Source organism: Phocoena sinus, chromosome 9 (assembly GCF_008692025.1).
Source record: "Phocoena sinus isolate mPhoSin1 chromosome 9, mPhoSin1.pri, whole genome shotgun sequence".
Taxonomy (NCBI): domain Eukaryota; kingdom Metazoa; phylum Chordata; class Mammalia; order Artiodactyla; family Phocoenidae; genus Phocoena; species Phocoena sinus.
The window spans coordinates 12,513,875-12,534,136 of NC_045771.1; the positions used below are offsets into that span (position 1 = coordinate 12,513,875).

Here is a 20,262-nt window from a genome sequence, read left to right on the forward strand (position 1 = left end):
TAAAAATAACATGCTATAACAAATATCCTCTGCAACCAGAGGAACATTGTTTATAAAAGCTATTCCTGTTACAGGATAACTGTAATTCATTTACCCAGCTGTATGATAATCTACTGTGTGAGCATTTATCCATTCTCTGTGGATGAACCTTGGGGTTGTTTGCAGTTTTGTACTATTAGGTACATTATTGCTGTGAACACCTTTGGACCTGTTTCTTCGGCCACATGGGTAAGGGTTTCCTATAGAGTGTACCTTAAAGGTTGAATAACTAGGTGAAATTTCAACAATATCAAAATGATTTCTCAGACAAGGCAAGTTAATCTCCCTCAAAAAGAGGTGCCAATTCACACTCCCCCCACTAGTTTCTGTTGGTCGACAACATCCTCCTTCACACTTTGTTCTTTCAAATGTGTTGAAATTCGCTAGCATGGGGGTCTTGAAAGTTCATTGCAGTTTCTGGTTTTCGTTTCCTGGATTAATGAGGTTGACCACTTTTTCATATATTAATGGATTATATTTCCTTCTCTGTGAAATGCCTGTGTCTTTGACCATTTTTGCACTAAGCTGTCATTTTCTTATTTCTCCATAGGTTTTCATATATTCTAGATCATATTCTTTTTGCTTTGTAGGTCTTTATATGTTCCAGATTGCATTTCAGTTATATTATTTCAAATATCTTCTCTGCCAGTTTGTGACTTGTCATTTTGCTTTCTTTATGGTGATTTTTGGTTTAAAAAAAGGTTATTTTTAAGTTAAATTTATCACTCTTTTCTAAATTCAAGTTATTTAAAAAAAAAACAAAACTCCACACCCCCAAATTATAAAGCCATTGTCCTATATTTTCTTCCCAAAAAATTGTTTTCTAAAGAAGGAGGAAAGTTCCTCCTTAATTTTTACCTCCTATTGTTTTATTTAGGCCACCCCACACAACTTGCAGGATCCTAGTTCCCTGACCAGGGATCAAACCCAGGCCCCCAGCAGTGGAAACACCGAGTCCTAACCACTGGACCGCCAGGGAATTCACCTCTTCCAAAATTTTTGTTTTTCCTTTTACTCTTTAAATAACCAAGAATTGACTTTTGCATAAGGTGTAAGGTAGAGATCCAATTTCACTTTTTTCTATTGATTTATGGATGACAAATTTTCCTAGCATCATTTATTGAATAATTTATACTTTACCCAGTGATCTAGAATGCCACTTTCGTCATATATACTTTCCATATATGCATGGTCTGTTTGTGGGTTCTCTATTCTACACCACTGTTCTATTTGTTTATTCCTGCATCCATAGTATACTTAATTTATCACTGTAACGTTACTTTCAAAAAAGAAAACTGTCTTGCCAACTGGCAGAGCAAGGCCCCCATCTCACTCTTCCTCTTCAGGAACCTGCTGCCTGGTCTTAGATCTCTGCTCAACAATACATCTTTAGAATCAACTTGTCCAGTTGCCCCAAAACACTTCTGGGAATTTTTGATCTGTAAACATCAACTTGGGGAAGGTTGACATCTTTACATTGTGATGCTTCCAATAAATAAAAATGGTGTACCAATGTGTTTAAGTCTTCTTTTAATGTATTTCAATAAGTTTTATGTCCTCCATAGGAACCACACACCTGGAGACATCTTTCATCTCCTGATGCTCTTGTATACGGCACCTTTTTAAAACTACATTTTCTCTGCTGTTGTTTGCGATTGACTTTGGTATACTGATCTTATTTCCAGCAACACTTAATTACTCATCCATAGATTCTTTTGTATCTTCTATGTAATCACAGCCTTGTAACTTTCTTCCTTTCCTGTCTTAAAACTTTTTCTTTCCCTTCCTAACTGTGCCCTGATACAACAGATTAGTTCCTCCAAAGAGATACCAGAGAGCTCTCATTCTCTCTCCGCCAACACTCACAAATAAGAGGTCATGTGAGCACACAGTGAGATGGTGGTCACCTATAAGCCAGGAACACAGGCCTCACAAGAAACCATGCTGGTACCCTGACCTTGGGGCTTCCAGCCTCCAGAATAGTGAGAAAATAAATGCCTCTTGTTTACATCTCCTAGCCTATGGTATTTTGTTATAGCAGCCCCAACTAAGACATCCAATGATGCAAATAAAAACTATGTTATACTTAGGATCCGGTTATTTTCCTGTGGGAAATCTCCTCACTCCAGATTATCTAGTCTGCTATACTGCCAGGAGAAGCATAAGGGCAGTACTTCTGTTCTTAAGTGTTCCTTTATTTAACAGGGGGCTGTTAACTAAGGGTCCTCATTAGGGACTTCAAGCAAAATTAAACAATATTTATTTGATGAGTGTGTGCTCATATTCATGCTTTTTAAGGCTAATTGCTAAGGTTTTGTGTGTCTTTGTTCCAATCCCCTCCTCAAATTTAGAATGAGACATAAGTTAAAAGCCCGAAGGACTGTGGGAGCAGAGGTGAGATTTTACTTCTACTTACAGTGGAAGTCGTCCAAGAGAAAGGCAAGAGTAATGAGTTGATCACGTATATGGAGATAAAGGTAAGAATGTGTAAATTTGTAAGGATTAGGTTTAACTGCAAAGCACAAATCAGTGGCTTAAACAAGGTAGAGATTTATTTGTGTCTCCAAAAGAAGTCCAGAAGTAGACTGTCCAGGACTGGTATGGTGGTTCCATGGTCATCACAGATCCCAACTTCTTCTGTCTTCCATCCTGAAGATAGTATCATGCTCCAAGACCACTAGTGGAGATTCAGCCACAGAGTCCACATTTCAGACAAGAAAAAGCCAAATGAGGGTTTAGAGAAGCACACAGGATGAGCCTCCCAACAGAGTTAGTTCACTGAAGGAACTTCCCTGGAAACACCATCAAATAACTTCTGCTTATAGCCCCTTAGCAATCCTTAACTACAAAGGAGAACAGAAATACAATATTTTAGCTGTTCACACTGTCATCCCCAATAAAATATGGGTTCTGTAAATATAGAAGGAGTAATAGATATTGGGTATCATATTAACGTTTTTTGGTTTTTGTTTTTTAATGACGTTTCTCATTTCCTGTATTTTACGATGCTTTGACATCTTGGGGCCTGGCAGGCCCTGGGAGGGACTTTCCCCGCTCCACCCCCAAATGATAGCTGATTCCTAGAAATAGTAAAGGACTCGCCCACGAGCATGCCTCTGATATGCACACCAAGCAACCCTGCGTTCATAGCCCTCATTAGCCTTTCATCAGGCTCCTGAAGTCCAGGACACTACTCCTCTGCCTGAAATCACCCCAGGGCAAAAAGGTACCTGACAACTAGGGACCACCCCTGTTACCCACTGCCTGCTGAAAGGTATTCAAACTGTCCAATCCTAAACTTGCTCAGCGCTCCTATCCTGTCTCACCCATTCTTTCCCCATGAAAACAACAATAAAAGCTCTGACCCATGCTTTTCCCTCGCTCCTTTTGCCTCCTGACCTACCCTGGTACCTCTCCGTGTGGTGCTGGCATGGTGTGTTGCATGCCCTCCTCTTGAGAACTGTTAAGTAATAAACTCTTCGTTCAAAGGCAGTTGTCTCTGTGTCTGTCATCATACCATTCCCGATTAGAACAAATCCCATGTATGTCGTAAAACAGGTAGGCAACTGGAAATCCTTCCCACAATATGGTTTTCCACAACAGGAAGCTGGAATCTTGGCATCATCTGAAAGTCATCTCACAAAAATCTGCTTACAATGTGTCTGGCAGAAGAAAAATAAAGTCACTCTTGCCTCAGCATCTCTTCTGAGCGCCAGACTCGTTAACCTTCACCCTCCCAAATATAAGCTAGAAAGTCTACAGTTAAACTATTTTCAAAACTAAACTCAGTATCTTCACTCTTCTCAAATCTGCTGCCACATCCATGTTCCTTAGTCTCTAATAAAATGTCATCATCTACACAGCTGCCCAAGCAGAAGTTTCAAAAGTATCTTCTGGAGTCCCACGAAGTGGCCTCTGGGATGCTTTCAGGCACCCGGGTAGACCCATGCAGTCCACCAGGGGGGTCACTAGAGGCCAGAGCTCTAAATTGCGGCCGGACAGCGTGACCAGGAGTAAGTGTAACACACACCGGACGCCAAGACTGAGGACGGATGGGAGGGGAGTGTATGATAATGACATGTTGGAATATTTTGTATACATTGGGTTAAGTAAAAGTATTAAAATTTAGAAAAAAAAATTATCTTCTGATTGCCTTTTCTCTTACCACCAACACCTGTTCTGTCACCACTAGATGCTGGACAGGGGCTACGCGTCCTCGGTTGTCTCCAACCCAGAGCCTAGCACAGGATCTGGCACGTAGTTGGTACGCGACGAATGAGTCGATGTGAATCCTAAACATCCCTCGTGTCACCTCTCATCCCCACTTTACTAACCTTTCCAGGCTTATTCAGTAGCTTCCTAACTACTGCCAGGCTTTGCTCCTTCTAACCCTTCAACTGTCTTCACAGCTCTTTCTAAAGCACAATTCTGATAAGATGTCGCTGTTTTAAAACCTTCTATGGATCCCCATTGCCAAAGTCCTCTGCAAGCTTTCAACGCCCTTTACAATCTAGCCTCAAATACCTTTCGTGTTTTATCTTCGAATGCTTCGTATACTTTTAAGTTTCTGGACCTTTGTTCGTGCCGTTTCCTCTGCTGAAAACTAACCTAACTATTGTCTTCTGCGCCCCACTGGACTCTGTTTCTACCGTGACTAGAGTGTCTCTCCCATCGTATCACACTTGCCTACACAACTCCTGCTTTTACCTCCCCCATCCAACCCGCACCACCCTGCACTGCGAGTCCCTTCAGTGCAGGAGTCCTGTTATATTCACCGCTACATCCACGCTGTACGGCTGCATGGCATACAGCAGGTGCCCACATGGCCTCTGAGTGTAAAAAAGATGCCCAGGTTAATAGTAAACAGCCATAGAAGATTAACAACAAACCAAAGAAAAAAAATGACCAAAGTGGAATACGTGCTCAGTAATCCATGGACATTAATAACTCAACAATAAAAGGTCGAGTACAATAAACTGAAATTAAAATGCTCTCCTAAGTATCTCCTGAGACTTGGTGAGATGGGCATGGTGACTGAGAGATACACCTTGTTTAAAATAACTGCAACAACAGGGATAATAGCCAGCATGTATTGAGCACTTGATCAGTTACTATGTGCTAAGTAAGTTACATGTATTACTTACTGTGTTCTTCACAGTAGGCCTATAAAAGTACAACTACTATTATCCCTGTTTTATTCACAGGAAAACAAAACAACAAAAATCAAAGGCATGGAAAGTTAAGAAACTCACCAGAGTTCACCCAGCTGCTCTGAGTAAAGCAAAAATTCAAATGCAGGCTTTCTGACTGCACAGCCTTAAGTGAACTATTATGACAGACCACCTTTTTCCCAAATGACTGGTACAGCAGAAAAACTAAAAAATGTCAAGATGTACCCTTATTTGGACAAATAGGACCCTAAGGTCCAAAGCATGGCAGAGAGCTAATGGATGAAGGGTAAAGAGAGAAAAAGAAAAATTTCAGTATTGTGGATGCATGACTCTGACAGCCGAAAAAGCTACACATCATCCTATCACAGACTGTGGGACTAGCACAGGGGCCAAGTATAGTAGTTTTGAGAGGGGACTTCAATGCTGTTGGTGCCTACCAAAAGTCTCACTCTCTAAAAAGTGAGTCTGACAAATTCTTGAACAATCTTCCTGGCAATTTCAATGCTCAGTAGGAAGGAAACCATTGTAGGCAACAATAAAAGGAGCAGACACTCTGAACTTATTTTAACCAGTAAAGAGACACTGCTTGATAAAAAGGAAGCAAGAGGAATATGTAAAGATAACCTGGTAGAGAAATTAAGTGTGACTTATCTTCCTGTGGGATCATCGGACTGAAAATGAGAAAGAATAAAGAGGCAGAGGTATTTCTCCCTCACTCGTAATTCTCTCCCCTAACCAAAACCTAGTATGTACTGAACTCCTGGTGTGATCCAGATGCACCTTGCATAGGGCGCTGGTCACAAGTCAGCAGTGGGGTTCTGGTTATGCAGGGCCAACGTGAGCGGGAAAGCAGCAGGAAGGAGACCGTAAGGCAGAAAGCAAAATGCAAACTTCACGTACCCAAGTTCAAACCCCAGGTGTGCCTCTTGTAGGCTGTGTGACTTTGACGTCTCTCAACCTCTCCATTTCAAGTTTCCTCACCTGTAAAACGGGGATAATACTACCTTCTTCTCAGGTTAACAGTTAAATGAGACAATGATAAAAAGCACTTAACTCAGGGCCCTGTGTGCAGGTGGTAAGCACACAATAAATGTCAGCCGTTAATATGATTATTGTTACCTTGTAAGATATTTCTCTGTAGCGCATTAACCTTGGGATCATCTCTCATTTTCTACAATGATCTGCTTGCTGTTACTCCCACCAAATCTTCAGGGCACATAATGCAAACCCTGACAGCAAAATAAGTAAAGCGATCCTGCCTTCATTTTCACGTTGAGGTTTCAGGGCAATCCAACTGAACACCACACATTTACAAAGCCCTAAAATGTCACTGTGCTCGGCCGAGCTGGACAAGGGCAAAAGGGTAGTCTGAGTAAAAGACAACACTGCCTTCAAGAATTACACGATATCTTTCGGGAACAATGAGAAACTACCACTAATTTCCCCTAAATGAGCTGCAAAGGTTAGACTGAAACGCAGTTGGCAATGACAAGTAATCCCCAAAACAGCCACAGAACCGTGTCTTTGGTGTTTTCAGATGTCTTTGGACTGATCAATCTGTCCGATTTTCAATAAATGGATGACTCTCTGAGAACTGCACCTCGCAGCAAATAGTGGATCTTATCTGGGCTGGTCTTTAAAGTCAGCCATTCTGGGTTGTGTACGTTTATTAAGAGAATACAAAAAAAAAAAAAAAAGAAATGAAGTGTTTAAGCATGAGATGTTACGATACAGATAATGCGGGAAAAACTGCATGAAAGAATATCTTGTTCACCTCTAGCACATGAAGTGGTACTAGCTTAACATGAATGAGGAGAGCAAGCCTGGCTTGGAAATAATGGAAAGATTTTTTTCCCCAAAAATGTAAAGAGCTTTATTTACTTCTTCTTCTTATAAAGGTAATACATACTCAATGCTAAAAAAAAAAAAATTACAAAATTGTAAAAAATAAGGAAAATCATACATAATCTTCTCAGAGATCATCAGAGCATTTTGATTTTTCTCCTTCCAGACTCTTCTAAGTATATATTTATATCAATTACTTTTTTTCAAATACGGGAATAACACCACACATGCTGTTTGATACTTTTGCTCCCACACTTCCATGTATCATACGCATCTTTCTACCTAACCCAGAATCCCAAAATCAAAGTCACAGGGCAGTTTTCTGCAGGTACATTCCCTGACACCATAAGAACATGAAAAAAGGAAATGCAGGACACAAAACTTGGACTAGAAGACCCCTACGGTCTGTTACTGCTATCAGATTCCACAGGTCTACTCCGAGACTAGGCTCGGAACAGTAGAAAGTTTCTCAGGAGACGGGGCTGCCTGCGGGGGGAGGGCAGAGTTTATGCTCCCACAGCCTGCCTGGTTGTGGACCCCGGGTCTGCAGTATCACACGCACGCTGAGGCCTCTGCACTGAACACCTGACTCTGAAAGCCCTGCTGCCCAGCCTCAGAGCCTCTCAAGCAAGCTCCAGTGGAAGTCTGCAGAAGAGCCCCTCGGCTCGCGGGGATCCTGGAGGACGCACTCTTCTTCTGCCCCTGCACCCTGGACTCAGAATCGCTTGGGGTTGGTAATTAAGCAGTTTTGTTCACCATGTCACTTTCCCAAAGCACAGAGTCATCACTCAGTTTAAACAGGAATACTAATCCACATTAACTTCTCACAACTTTGAAGGAGCATAAAAGTACCTTTGCTGAGGAAAAAAATTAAAAGTTGCCCAAAAGACAAATCTTACCTACTTTACAATTTTGCTTAAGGAATGTGGCGTAAAGGAGTGAAGACTACATCACCAGTTTTAATGCGGGAACTCGAGAGAGCAGACTTAATGTGCTGACTAATGGTGCCAGCTACAGGAAAAAGAGAAAAAGATGGTGGAAAAAAAATAATTAAAATTTAAAAAGAAATAAAGATAGCTGATATGAGGAAACAGTAATTAATTTTCTACTGTTCCTGGGCGAAAGAAAGGATAAAGCTAAGGAACTCCATTTTTCCTTAAACAAGCTGAGTACAAAATGCTGCTGATGTGTGCAGAAAATACCTTAAAACAAAAAGTCAAGGGTCCATAAAATAACGTGTGAATTCTGAACCTGTTAAAGTCCAGCAGGGTCTAAGCTACAGTTAGCACCACACTCTCTCAGGCAGAGGGGAGAGGACATGTAGAAGTAAAAGATGCATTAAAAAACTGAGTTTGTTTTATGTAATCTTTACTAGTAAATTACTAGTACTCTGTCAGAATCTTATAATAAAGGTAACTGTGCATACACAATTGTACACAGTATGTACAACAAGAGACCATGTAGAAAAATAAGAGGAAAATGTCATACCTGGGGCGCTAACCTAGAGAGGCAGGGACTCCCCTGAGAGTCTGTATGAGACTAAAAGGACAGAGAATGGGGTTTAGAAAGATAGAAAATAGTGAAACCAGAGCCTATGTCATCACCTGGAGATGGACTACTTCATCCCTAGTTATACTTTAGGACTTTACTGCTAGTAAACTCTGTTTCACAAATGCTACTAGTGAAATTGTCCAAAAACAGAAGACGTGAAGAATGTAGGTTCATCTTGAAGTTATTTAGATTAGATATTAACCACTGTTCAGCAAGCCCCTACAATTTAGGCTAAAGCTTAATATCCCATTGGGATCATTCATGTGTCAACATTTATTGCCTATTCTGTGCCAAGCAATGGTTAAGATGCAGGTACATAAAGAAGATACAGTTCTTGCCTTCTAGTCTATAAACCAAACAGATAAGGAAATCTGTATTTACAACCATGGGATAAATGTATGACGTACAGCAATGCTCAATAAACACTGAGTAGCTAAACCAATACTATAATAGAAGTGTGCACAAAAAGGGGGGGGGGGGAGCTTCCGAAAGGGCAGTTATCCCTCTGCCATAACACGGATGACCCTAACAGTTCACTATCTTGTATACTTATACACAGAAACTGTCTCTTAAAGAATAAAAAACTAGTGAATGCCATAACATACAGGAGCTACCAAGGTTCATGACACGAAAAGGGGAAGGAGAACAGCAGTCAGGAAAAATATTATCACTCATTTTACATAGAGTATTTTAATTCTTGTCTTCAGAAACTATAAAGACTATCAAGATTTGGAAACGAGACTGTACCAAACAATGGCCAAAGAAGAATCGTCCATTCTATGCCTTCTCTTTCGTCTGGTCACTCAGAAATATAATGTTATCTGTAAAGAAGCCAAAGCATAAATGTTATTTTCAGAATGCTTCCTCCATCTCATTTAATCATTCCCCTCTACCACATACATATTTTAGTGCTATTCACTGAAAAGACTTTAGACAAATTCTCAAAATATTATGTTCTTGCTATATTGCTTGCTATGTCCTTGAGAGGTATATACAATAGGCATAATGGAGCTAAAAGCTGGGCTTCAACCGTTGATCAACAGCTCAGACCTTGTGAGAAAAGGTGGGATACTTCTCATCTTCCCTGAAGATAGCTACGGTCTTCTCAGTGATAACTTTCTACAGAAGAGCTAGTCACAAATTCTGATGCTTGCAGTGCTCAGACAGATGCCATTAAACCGGGGAGCACATCCTCACAGAGAAAAGGATCCCGGCAACACAGTCCACAGGCCGGAGGGATGGAGGAAGGACAGGGTTCAACAAATGGCCCCATCGCACAGACAGACTTATTTATGTTTTTTAAGTCTGAATACTTATACAGAACACATTTTATTTTTAAATTTTAAAACAGAATGAGTTTTATATATTCACTCTTGAGAAAATTTTTACTATCAGTATTTCACAGAGAACATTTTTATCCAAAAACATCAGACATTGCTCTTAAAATATTGTGCAGAAAGAGTTAGTTTAGGACAAGCAAAAGAAAAGAAGTAGTATCTCCCGTATAACACCGAAAGATCTACATTCTTAAAACTTCAGAATTATTCAAAAACGGTTGTTATATAGTAATTAAATATTTGTTGACGACTGTAGTCTTCTAAAACTAGAATGTTTTGGAACAGAATGGTTAGTATAAGAGATTATCAGAATTGACATCACTGTGTAAAAAAGACAAGCATGCCACCTGCTGGTGGTTATTTTTAAGCTACATTGATCCAAAGGAGAAAAAAATATGGCCTATAAAACAGATAAGCCAAATTAAAACTCTATTCTCTTCCATTCTAATGTCACTAAAGACCTGTTCAATTTTACTATTAGCCATAAACCTATGTTAACTGCTTAATCATTCATGCTAGTGAATACTGGTGACAAGAAAAAAAAAAAGGCTGATAATTTGAAATGCTTCTGTTTGGCCTGGTTCATAACAATTCACACAATCCAAAATCTGCCCTCACAATAGGTTTACAGTGGAATATGAAAGTGTTGAATGCTTCATAAATACATGATCAATAGATTTTAAACTGTCAATTATTTTATGAGAAAGCTTGATCTTCCACTGCTGAAATCACAGGGGTAGTTCTATACCATATACAGGTCTAGAAAAAAATTTTTGAATAGGTAGATACATCTGGAGGCTTGACCCAAGGAGGAACAGGGCAGGCAGGAAGTAATTTACTGTCACAACACTCAAGAATTATGAAAGCAAACCAGTCAGAAAAAACCTCATCTAAGTTATCAAGGTCAGTATACTTTCAAAGAAACCAGTAAGAAAATATACGATTATTATTTACAACAAATTATAATTTATCCATATGGCACAGTAGTTAAGACAAACTCTGGAGCAAGTGAAAAGAGAAAGATAAGAGAAAAATCTGTCAATTAGGAGACAGCTGTCAGACTTTTCGCCTCCAGAATTGTGCGAAAATTCATTTCTGTTGTTTAAAAAAAGAAAATAAGAGACACTTAAGATACATATAAACCATGTAATATGATGTATGGACTGGTATTTATGAAGCAGTCAAAGAAATTTCAATACTACGACATCTGGTAAAAAAAATTTTACAATAATTTCTTAATATTAGGTGTGATAATAGCACTATAGTTATGTTTTAAAAAGGAATCTATCTTTCAGAGACACCTACTGAAATATTTATGGATGATATAATGTCTGAGATTCCCTCAAAATAATCCAGGTGGGGGAAAAGGGGGCTGGGTCATAGATGAAATAATATTGGCCATCTGTTGATAATTGTTAAAGCTGCATGGTGGGAGTTTTCGTTTCTTACTATTCTCTCTCCTTTTGTGTATGTTTGACATTTTCCATAATAAAAAAATTAATTTTTAAATGATATCTAATTTGGGCATACCTCAGAAGTTCATAAATATTGAGATACTACTAAAATAAAAGTTCTTTTATTCCCATCTACTTATTTATCAAAACAAGGTTTCTCAGTTTTTATATTGATAAAAAACAAGAAAACAGAATGAATACTTTTTTAGCAATTTATCCAAAAGGCAAAAAATGCATCATCTATCTCATTAAGATACATTTTCAATAAAATTTTAGTTTGTATACATATATACTAAAGTTGTTTTGGTCAATCATGTTCTAAAAACAACTGTAATGATAACCCAATTCAAGGAGAAACCTAACATTTAGAGCTCTACTGTTGCAGGATTTTTTTTAATATTTTTAAATTTCTATTTATGCATGTACTTTTGTTACAGTTAATTGAATGAATGACAAGAGTCTTGACTATACAATATGTTAAGGTACACTTCTGAGGAGAAAATGAAATTGAAAAACAAGTTCAGAGAAAAGGGAATAATGTAAAATTTCCAAATATTGAGGAGTTTGTATCTTTTTTAATGATGATGGATACCAAATAGCTATAATATTTAGATCCATTAATACCTTTAAGAGTAACATAATTTTATATTAAAAAAATTTAATGTCAACTTAAACATGTCCAAAGGGGTATATTATTTTCAAAATTCTTGTAGAATTTTCAGAAAAGTTTGAAAACTCTGCTCTAGAGGATATCTTCTTAACTTTCTGAAGCCTCCATGTGTCCATCTTTTCTATGTTGTTTTGTATTTTGTTTAATGAGAATAAAAGGAATTTAAAACAAAATCATCATGTTAAGTACCAAACAGGTTCTGAACAAATTTGCACAAATGTCTAACGCCACTCACTTTAGTATAACTCTGTCTCAACACATGCTTTTCCCTGTTTAGGCCATGTCCTTCAAAAACACGAAAGGTTTTCTAAGTCCAAATAGTAAGTACTGGCATAGACAGTTCAACTGATAAGTTACTTGTGAACTAAAACTGTGAGTACAGAGATAATTTTCTAAAGGAAGAGATAAATGTAGAAACCTGGAGCAAGCCCACAAACCTCACTTGGAATTCTCCTGGTGAAGTGCCTTACAATCCCATTGGCATCAGTACTAACAGCCTCAGGTAAAGTTACAACACAGCCAAGCTTTCAAAAACGGAAAGGAGAAAAAAAAAAAAACAGAATAGCTATTATCACAAGAGCCTTACCAGCTATAATTGTTGTTGCTTGTCGTCTCACATTATTTTTATCCATATATTCACCATAGTCTACTTTCCCTTCCACATAAATTCGAGACCTGATATAAATAAAATTTACAGTTTTTAGTCTGGAGATTCTAATGTACTTTACAGGAGAGAGTCAGGTTAGAGAGGGTAAGTATACATTAAGGATGAAACAGATAATCGTACAGAACCTCATTTTTGCTACCACTTCTCAAAATTCAGAATTAAGAGTACTGAAACAGAGAGTTCCCTTGTGGCCTAGTGGATTCCTAAGGAATGCTAGCTCTAGGATTCCAGGCTTTCACTGCCAAGGCCCAGGTTCAATCCCTGGTGAGGGAACTGAGATCCCACAAGCCACGTGGTACAGCCAAAAAGAAAAAGTAGTGAAACCGAATGTGCACAGACTTGCCACACCTAGGAAAAAGGACAATGCTTTCATCCTTGAGCTAACTGTGGTCCTTATGAAAGTTAAAAAAAAAAAAAAAAAAAAAAAAACTGTTCAAAATTTTAAGTCAAAATTAAAAAAAAAAAAGCAACCTTAAGACCATGAAGAGCAACCTAGTGGCATCCTTTAAATCTCTATGGTTAATTTCCAATGTGTTATTTTCTGTCACCGCTGATCCTGGATTCTCTAACAGATTTGTTGATTTTTTCATTTATTTTTTAGTTAGTTCCTTTCTATATTAAGGTTCATAAACTTACTCTCAAAAGACTTAGATTACTAAAATGCAAAATTTTCAGCTTTAGTATTTCACTCAGAGTTAATTACTAAGACTATGCTGTACTCTCTAGAAGGCTGAACTAGAAGACAACTGTAACTCTGATTTCAAAAAGTAGAAAATGGCCATAATGACACCAATTTTCAGAGTCTAACACCACCAAAAATGTACAATACAGAACATAGACAAGACTGGTAAAATGACTGGGTGCCAAAGGGAACAGTCACACAGATTCACCAATCAGTAGGGGAAATTGCATATAGACATTTTCCTTGAAATTTCCTGTGTTTATATGCATATATACACACATAACATACATACATGACAACGGAGGTATATATGAAGAAAAGGCATGCACTTATTTTTAAAAAATAGAAATTTTAGTTACTGCTGAAATTATTTTACATGAAATGTTTTATTTCTATAAAACAAGTACATTTCTAAACATACTATGACTACAAATGCTGTTAAACACATCCTCTTGTCCTTCTGTGGGTTTGGAAAAGATACTTTTTATACGTAATCAATCCAAGCATTCCAAAAGGGAACTACTAAGTTTACATAAAATTATCAAATATGAAATAACTGCTGTGAATATTCCCATAATACCTCACTGGGTCAGGCTTCCGACATTCCAGACCCTCTGTTAGGCCATCGTGTGATGCCAACAGGCAAGACATCTGCCTTCAGGATCGCTGGCCATGCAGGCACTTGCTCACATGGTACTCGGTACCCATTGCCTTCTCTCTTACCTCATCAGCTCCATTTAAGTACACATCCTCTTTGCCCTAAATTATAAGTTCTTAAAAGGCTAAATCATGTTAAAACCTTTAAATTAGTCACATATGGCAATGCGCTATGTTTATAGCATTAAGCATTGCATGAATACCTCTTGGGTTAAAACAGAGTAATTAGTGGTACTACATAAATAAAGGAGCTATGCAGCCCATAAGAACACGTTACCAGTTTCTTAAACCAGCGGTCCCCAACCTTTCTGGCACCAGGGACCGGTTTCGTGGAGACAATTTTTCCCTGGACGGGGGTGGGGGGGGGGTGGGGGGGTGGCTTGGGCGGTAACGTGGGCCATGGGCAGCGGCAGGTGAAGCTTCACTGCTCACCTACCGCTCACCTCCCGCTGTGCGGCCCAGGGCCTAACAGGCCGTGGACCGGGACCGGTCCGTGGCCCGGAGGTTGGGGACCCCTGTTTTAAACCATTCAATCTGTAAGATCCTTCCTTCCTCAACTTACCCCTTTTTCACATACTGATATGCCACATCTCTCAGGCCTGGTCGGAATACTGAAATTCTGTGCCACGTTGTCTTTTGACTGACATCACCTAAATCACAACAGGGAATGTGGTTACAAATGCAAAAGACAAGTGCCGAAGGACAACATGTCCCAGCAAAACCAATCCACAATTTCCGAAAGAGCAGAAAAGAATTAGAGAAGGTCCTTTCTAAAAGTATCTAATTAGGTAATTCACAATAAATAATGTCTATTTACTGCTGATAAAATTAAGAGCCCGGGCTTTTGTACTCACCCATTTGGTGTGCTTCATTTTCCCCTGATCGCCACATCTCATTTGTTGCTAGAGAAAATATTGTGACTGGGTTTTTTCCTTCCACCTGTCTCATGACAGGGTCCTGACCTACTCGACCAAGTAACTGCACACGATTCAGAGCTGAAAGGCAATGTGTAGATAAAACGAGACTGAGAGAAATGTCCAGGGAGGAACAGCTACAAACACTACTCCGACTTCAGTCTTGGCATTAAATAAAACCCAAGTTCTAGAAGGTTTGAAAGTAAGTTGAAGGGGAAAATAGACAGAGGTTGGGAGGGAAAAAGAAGGTTGGCAAGAAAGGAGAAAATATTCAGAAGTAGCAGCCCCACAAAACAAACGTTAAGTTCTTTATCTAAATTCTTCTTTTAAATACCTAAAGAAACTTCTTTAAACTGTCTGTAGAGTTAAAAGAACAAATCTGAATATCTTTATAAATACAAGGGACTATTTCTGTGAAACAACAGCTTTCACAAACATTCACTTCTTCAGCCAAACGGCACATACCCTTGGAAGACTTAGATAACCAAATAGGACTCAAGAAAATTCTTTGGCAGGAAAGTGACAACAAGAGTGAGTAAAAACTGACTGGTAAAGGAAGAAGGGCCCAATTCACAGGAGCCCTGCAGCCTGGTGGGGCAAGGCCAAGATCTGGGAGGCAAATATGAGTCAAGAGCGTGATGATTAATAGATTATAACCCAACGAATACACCTCTTGTGCAACACTGAGAATATGAGCATACTGCTATAAATAACACGCTTTAAACTTGGAAATCAGCTGCTACTTACATCTTTCGAGAACCAAACTGCCAGCTATTTCAGACTCATGTCTTACAAACTGATGAAGGACCTAAAGTGGAACAAAGAAGTAAAACAGCTTTAATCCGGGGGGGAAGGCAAATACCAACAGAAGACCCATTCACACGTGGTCACCATCTAGTCAGCAGCTCCTATGGCACACATCCACCCAAGACAAGAGGTGTGCCCATCACACAGAGCCAGGAGGACCATGCAAACACTTAAGGGCAGCCTACTGCAGAAGCCCACAGGTACACAGGAGGTACTACACAGTATACCCAAGAGAGTTCATTTACAGTCCTCTCCCGCTTCTTTTGTGGCAATCTTCCTGATTACGGTGCCTCTGTGTTTGTACACAAAAGGTAAATAAATACATGTTGGAAAAAGTCATGCTTTCAACAGACCAAAGAAAAAAGTCTAAGATAAACAAACATGATTCTTTGATAAAGTGCAAAGATATGCCTGCCCAAATCGGTCTGTCAGACAAAGGGAATCACTGCCATGTAACAGCAGCACTCAATAACAACAGCTATCATTGCTGAGTACCCGCTAACTGCTTTACCTCTCATCAATTATTCCTCAGACGAAATCTATAAACTATGTAAAATCACCACCACTTTATAGAAGAGAAAAATGAAGTTCAAAGAGACAGAGTAACTTGCCCAAAATCCTACAGGAAGTAAGTGGCAAGTCATGCCGAGATCCCAGGGCCGTCTGACCCCAAGGCTGCTGCTTTTCCCAGTGCCCTCTGCTGCCTCTTTAAGGACATTCTGTGTAAGGGCTACTGCAAAGATATGAGGACACATCACTGGGAACATCACTGGGAACATCACTGGGTTCAGAGAGCTAAACATTACATCAGAGAAACATGTGTCAAGTGGTGGCACTGTTAATAAGCAACCAATTAAAACAATACCCACTCCGGGGGTGGTACTTCTGGCTATGGAATCCTGGCGCTATGTTTGGGAGCAGAGAGTGGGTAAGAAAATAAAAATGTGAGTTACAACATATTAAAGATCAAACTGCTAACTGCTACCTGTGTCGTGATTCCAGAAAGGTGCTAATCTGAGTGCTCAGATGAGACAGAGCTCCTAAGTTTCATGGAAAGACAGTTTGCCTCACTGGGGCACACAAAAATCAAGACCTACCGGAGGAGCAGAAATGGGGAAAGAATTAATTTAACTGGGATACTTTTTTAAATTAAACATTTAACTCTTTTATACACAGCTTTAAAGATACCGTAACACTGTAGAATCGCGTATTAAGACAGGAATAGCTTTTCCATGCTTCACATTTCAACACATGAAAAAGTATACGTTTCCAAAGTATGTATAAGTTAGTACGGATCCAAGAATATAGGGCCAACTCTACAGCAGAGCGGGGGAAATATGAACAGGTTTCACAGAGGAATTGCTTCTTCCTTATCTTCACAAGATGAGTGCGAGAGGTGTTCTAAAGGAGAATCTATAGCACTTGGTGCCCAGATGAGCTTAAGCGAGCAAAAAGGGGTCTAGGCTGGCTCAAGGCTGGCGAGGCTGACTGAGGAGATCAGGGGAGGAGTCTGACTGGGTGACATGAGAAGCAATCCTGGACCTGGTAAACATGTGGTGATGCTGAGACCTCACCTGCTCTCCTCAGCACAAGGAGGCAGGGCGGGGTGGGGAGGCAGGCTGACAACACATGAGGCACGTGGTCAGAAAAGAAACCACTTGTCTTATTACAAATATAGTAATTTTAAAAAGCTGGAACAACGGTTCTCATAGTCTGCAGATCAACAACGACCTTCAGTGCTAACTGATCTACGTGCAAGCAGCACATGTTTTTAAAAGTAATTATTCCCATTATATATGTGAACACACTAGAGAAGTTTCGTTTTGCTTTAGTGAACATTATTTACCCAAGTAAAATCTGTCCCCAGCCCTCGTGTCAAATAAGTACACCAAGGTGTGTGGGCTCAAAGGACTTTTGCCTCTGCAGGCAAAACCCTAAAGAAATTTGATCACTATGGCTTATAGTAACACACCCCAACACTAATACAAAGAAGTGATTACCTGCACTACAGGTCTTCGAAACATGGCTTCTATTTCCTTTTCTTACAATCTAACCTTTAATCTTTTCCTGAAGAAAAAAGACATCAATTAAGTCCTACAGCAAGAATATGAATTCACTGAGTCCTAAGTGCCTAACTGCATCCACGACTTTTACGCAACCCACCTTTAGACCGTATCGCATCAGCAGCCCTGCACAGGGGACGGGAAGGACTCCCTCCTGCTCCCAGAAAGCTCCTCTCGCACTTTCATGCCTCTCTGATCCCCCTTAACTTCCTCCTCCTCCAACCCACACCAAAAAATCCTGATTCTATCCCCATTTCCGTTCCATTGTCTTCTCAAATTTGATTCAAATGCAAGTTCCCTTCGGGCAGGGACTTCTGTCGGACTTATTCACTGTTACACCCAATACCCCTAAAACAGCTCCTAAGACATACTAAGGGCTCAATAGATATTAAAATGTTAGCACGGGGCTTCAATCTGAAACGTGCGGCCGTAAAAACTACCGCCTCCAGCCCCGTCACCAAAGACCAAGGAGATCCCTGGGCTTCGCCGCCTCACCGCCGAGATGTGCGGGCGCCCCTTCTCCAAGATGACGCTCCCAACCAACAACGTAAAGGAATTGGGAGGGGCGACGAAACCACGGAGTCCTCTGCGCGAGGGAGAAGACAAGGTCCACACACCGACACAGTACCGCCTCCAGGACCTATGCAAAGCCTTCCGCCCCTCCTCCCTCCCTCACCCGAAGCTCAGCCTCAGACAGCTTCCAGGCAGGAACCCATTTCCGGTTGCTGCTGGGACGCAAGACTCGCGAGAAGAAGGAGGAAACGGAAATCCCGCTGCGTGCGTCGTAGAAATGAGGCCGGCCGGCGCCGCGGGAAACACGCCCCCTTAACGCGGTAGTTCCGAGAGCTTCCTTCTGGGCGGGAGCGAATGAGTCGACGCCGCCAAGTGGTTCAGTTAACCTATTTGCAAGTTTGTAGCGAAATGAAATTACTATTTGAAGAGGTTCCCGGCCTGGGACTCGGCAGGGTGGACCAAACAAAGGCTAGCTGCGCCTCTGGAAAAAACTAGAAAGGTTCAGGCCTCCAAAAGCAAGAAGATAAAAACAAAACAACAACAAAAACAAACAAAAAACGGAAAAAGTAGAGAAAGAGCCGCAAGCGCAAAATTTAAGGGTCACCAAAAAGATGGGAATCAAAATAAATGGTAATGCAATGTTTTCAAAAGTCAGAATTAAGGCAAAAAATTCGTGAATAAAATATGAAACATTTTATTAAATACAGTATCTGAGCCAGATAGGATCCTAAGGCACCAGGAAAAACGTGTGCCCCTATATACAAGTTTTTATGTATTTAAAAAAAACTTTCCAAGAACATTAAAGTACTTGAAGAAATATTGAACATCTGAAAATTAGGTGTATTAAAACTAACAACGTTGCTTTAAGTTTAAATATTTTGCTTTTACCAAAAACATCATTTTACCTTCCTGGCTTTAATAGAAGTAAACTGACTGATAGTATTTTCATAATCTACTTCTTTGCTTACTTGATTTCCAATTGCAGGAGTTGCCGTGCCTGATCATTCTTCCTGAGGAAGTGGCATTAACTTCTGCTTACTGAACTTGCCTTTATTTAGAATTCTGATATTTTGTTAATTGTGGATTTTTCATTAATTTTAATATCTTAAAATTATTGCATTAAAGTAGCATTAATCTTGAATGCTGGGTTTGTTGGCCCCCCTTAAATTTTGTCTTGTTCCCCCTAATCCTGTCCTTGGTAAGGAAAAGGGGATTAGAGGCCCATAGGCTGCAGAATACAGGCCAGAGGGAGCCTCACCAGGCCTGTCCATCTACCTGGTCCTGGCACTGTCCAGCTTCTAGAAAAGGTACCCTCCACATCATTCTAATAAGCAAATCTCCTCCTCAGGACCCTACTTAAAACCTTTCAATGGCCCATTCTTGCCCTAAAAGGAAAAAACACGAACTACTTCATGTGGTTTCCAACACATACCCTAACTCACTCTTAAGAGTATGACTTACTACTTGGTATATTTATTGACGCTTACCTCTGTTTTACTTCCACCTTCAAGATGTTTAGTCCTGGAAACATACCAGGTTATGCTGCCTTCAGGTCTTGCACAGGCATTAATCATCCCACACTCCACTGTGTTACTACTGTAACATACCCTCTGATGATTTCCTATTTAAAAGTCCTATTTCCACTTGAGCTGTTGAGTCAAGTGAAAAACCAAATTCACCCTTTCCTTCAAAGCCAGTTTCCCCCTTCTAAGCTCCTTGTTTGTTTTAATGGTACCAAGATTCTCCCAGACTTGAAGTTTGGAATCATCTTTGACACATCTCACTGATCACCTACATCTGTTCATCCATATCCAATCACTTGGCCCTAAAAGTTCTATCTTCATTAGGCCACAGATCTCTCCCTCTTTCTTTCTGTTCACAAACACTCTGGG

At 40.0% G+C, this 20,262-nt stretch overlaps 1 protein-coding gene across 9 annotated transcripts; it reads right to left on the reverse strand.

The window, feature by feature from the left end:
* Positions 1-2,566: 2,566 nt before the first annotated feature.
* On the reverse strand, positions 2,567-18,610 carry SSBP1 (single stranded DNA binding protein 1). 9 transcript variants are annotated; one of them, XR_004351438.1, is made up of 10 exons: positions 18,534-18,587; positions 17,795-17,861; positions 15,735-15,795; positions 14,928-15,068; positions 14,636-14,723; positions 12,654-12,742; positions 9,354-9,427; positions 7,955-8,066; positions 3,443-6,191; positions 2,567-2,716 (listed from the first exon to the last, which is right to left on the reverse strand). XR_004351438.1 is itself a non-coding variant. In XM_032643143.1 (7 exons), exons 2-7 carry the CDS (start codon positions 17,816-17,818, stop codon positions 9,384-9,386), a joined length of 447 nt encoding a protein of 148 aa, XP_032499034.1. In that variant the 5' UTR covers positions 17,819-17,861; positions 18,534-18,610; the 3' UTR covers positions 8,839-9,383. The 9 variants fall into 9 exon arrangements, 5 of the variants coding, with proteins under 5 accessions (XP_032499034.1, XP_032499036.1, XP_032499035.1 ...); XR_004351436.1 differs by having other exon boundaries at positions 2,570-2,716; positions 18,353-18,540; XR_004351437.1 differs by lacking the exon at positions 18,534-18,587 and adding an exon at positions 17,958-18,523 and having other exon boundaries at positions 2,576-2,716.
* Between the last annotated feature and the right edge of the window lie 1,652 nt (positions 18,611-20,262).

Bases quoted from the DNA above. Each gene is read 5' to 3' on its own strand.
- SSBP1 (XM_032643143.1), bottom strand. From the start codon at position 17,818: ATGTTTCGAAGACCTGTAGTGCAG. The intron at 15,796-17,794 runs GTAATCACTTCT...GTTCCACTTTAG, and splicing joins TTCGAAGACCTGTAGTGCAG to GTCCTTCATCAGTTTGTAAG. The intron at 9,428-12,653 runs GTAAGGCTCTTG...GCTTCTTTACAG, and splicing joins AGCAACAACAATTATAGCTG to ATAACATTATATTTCTGAGT.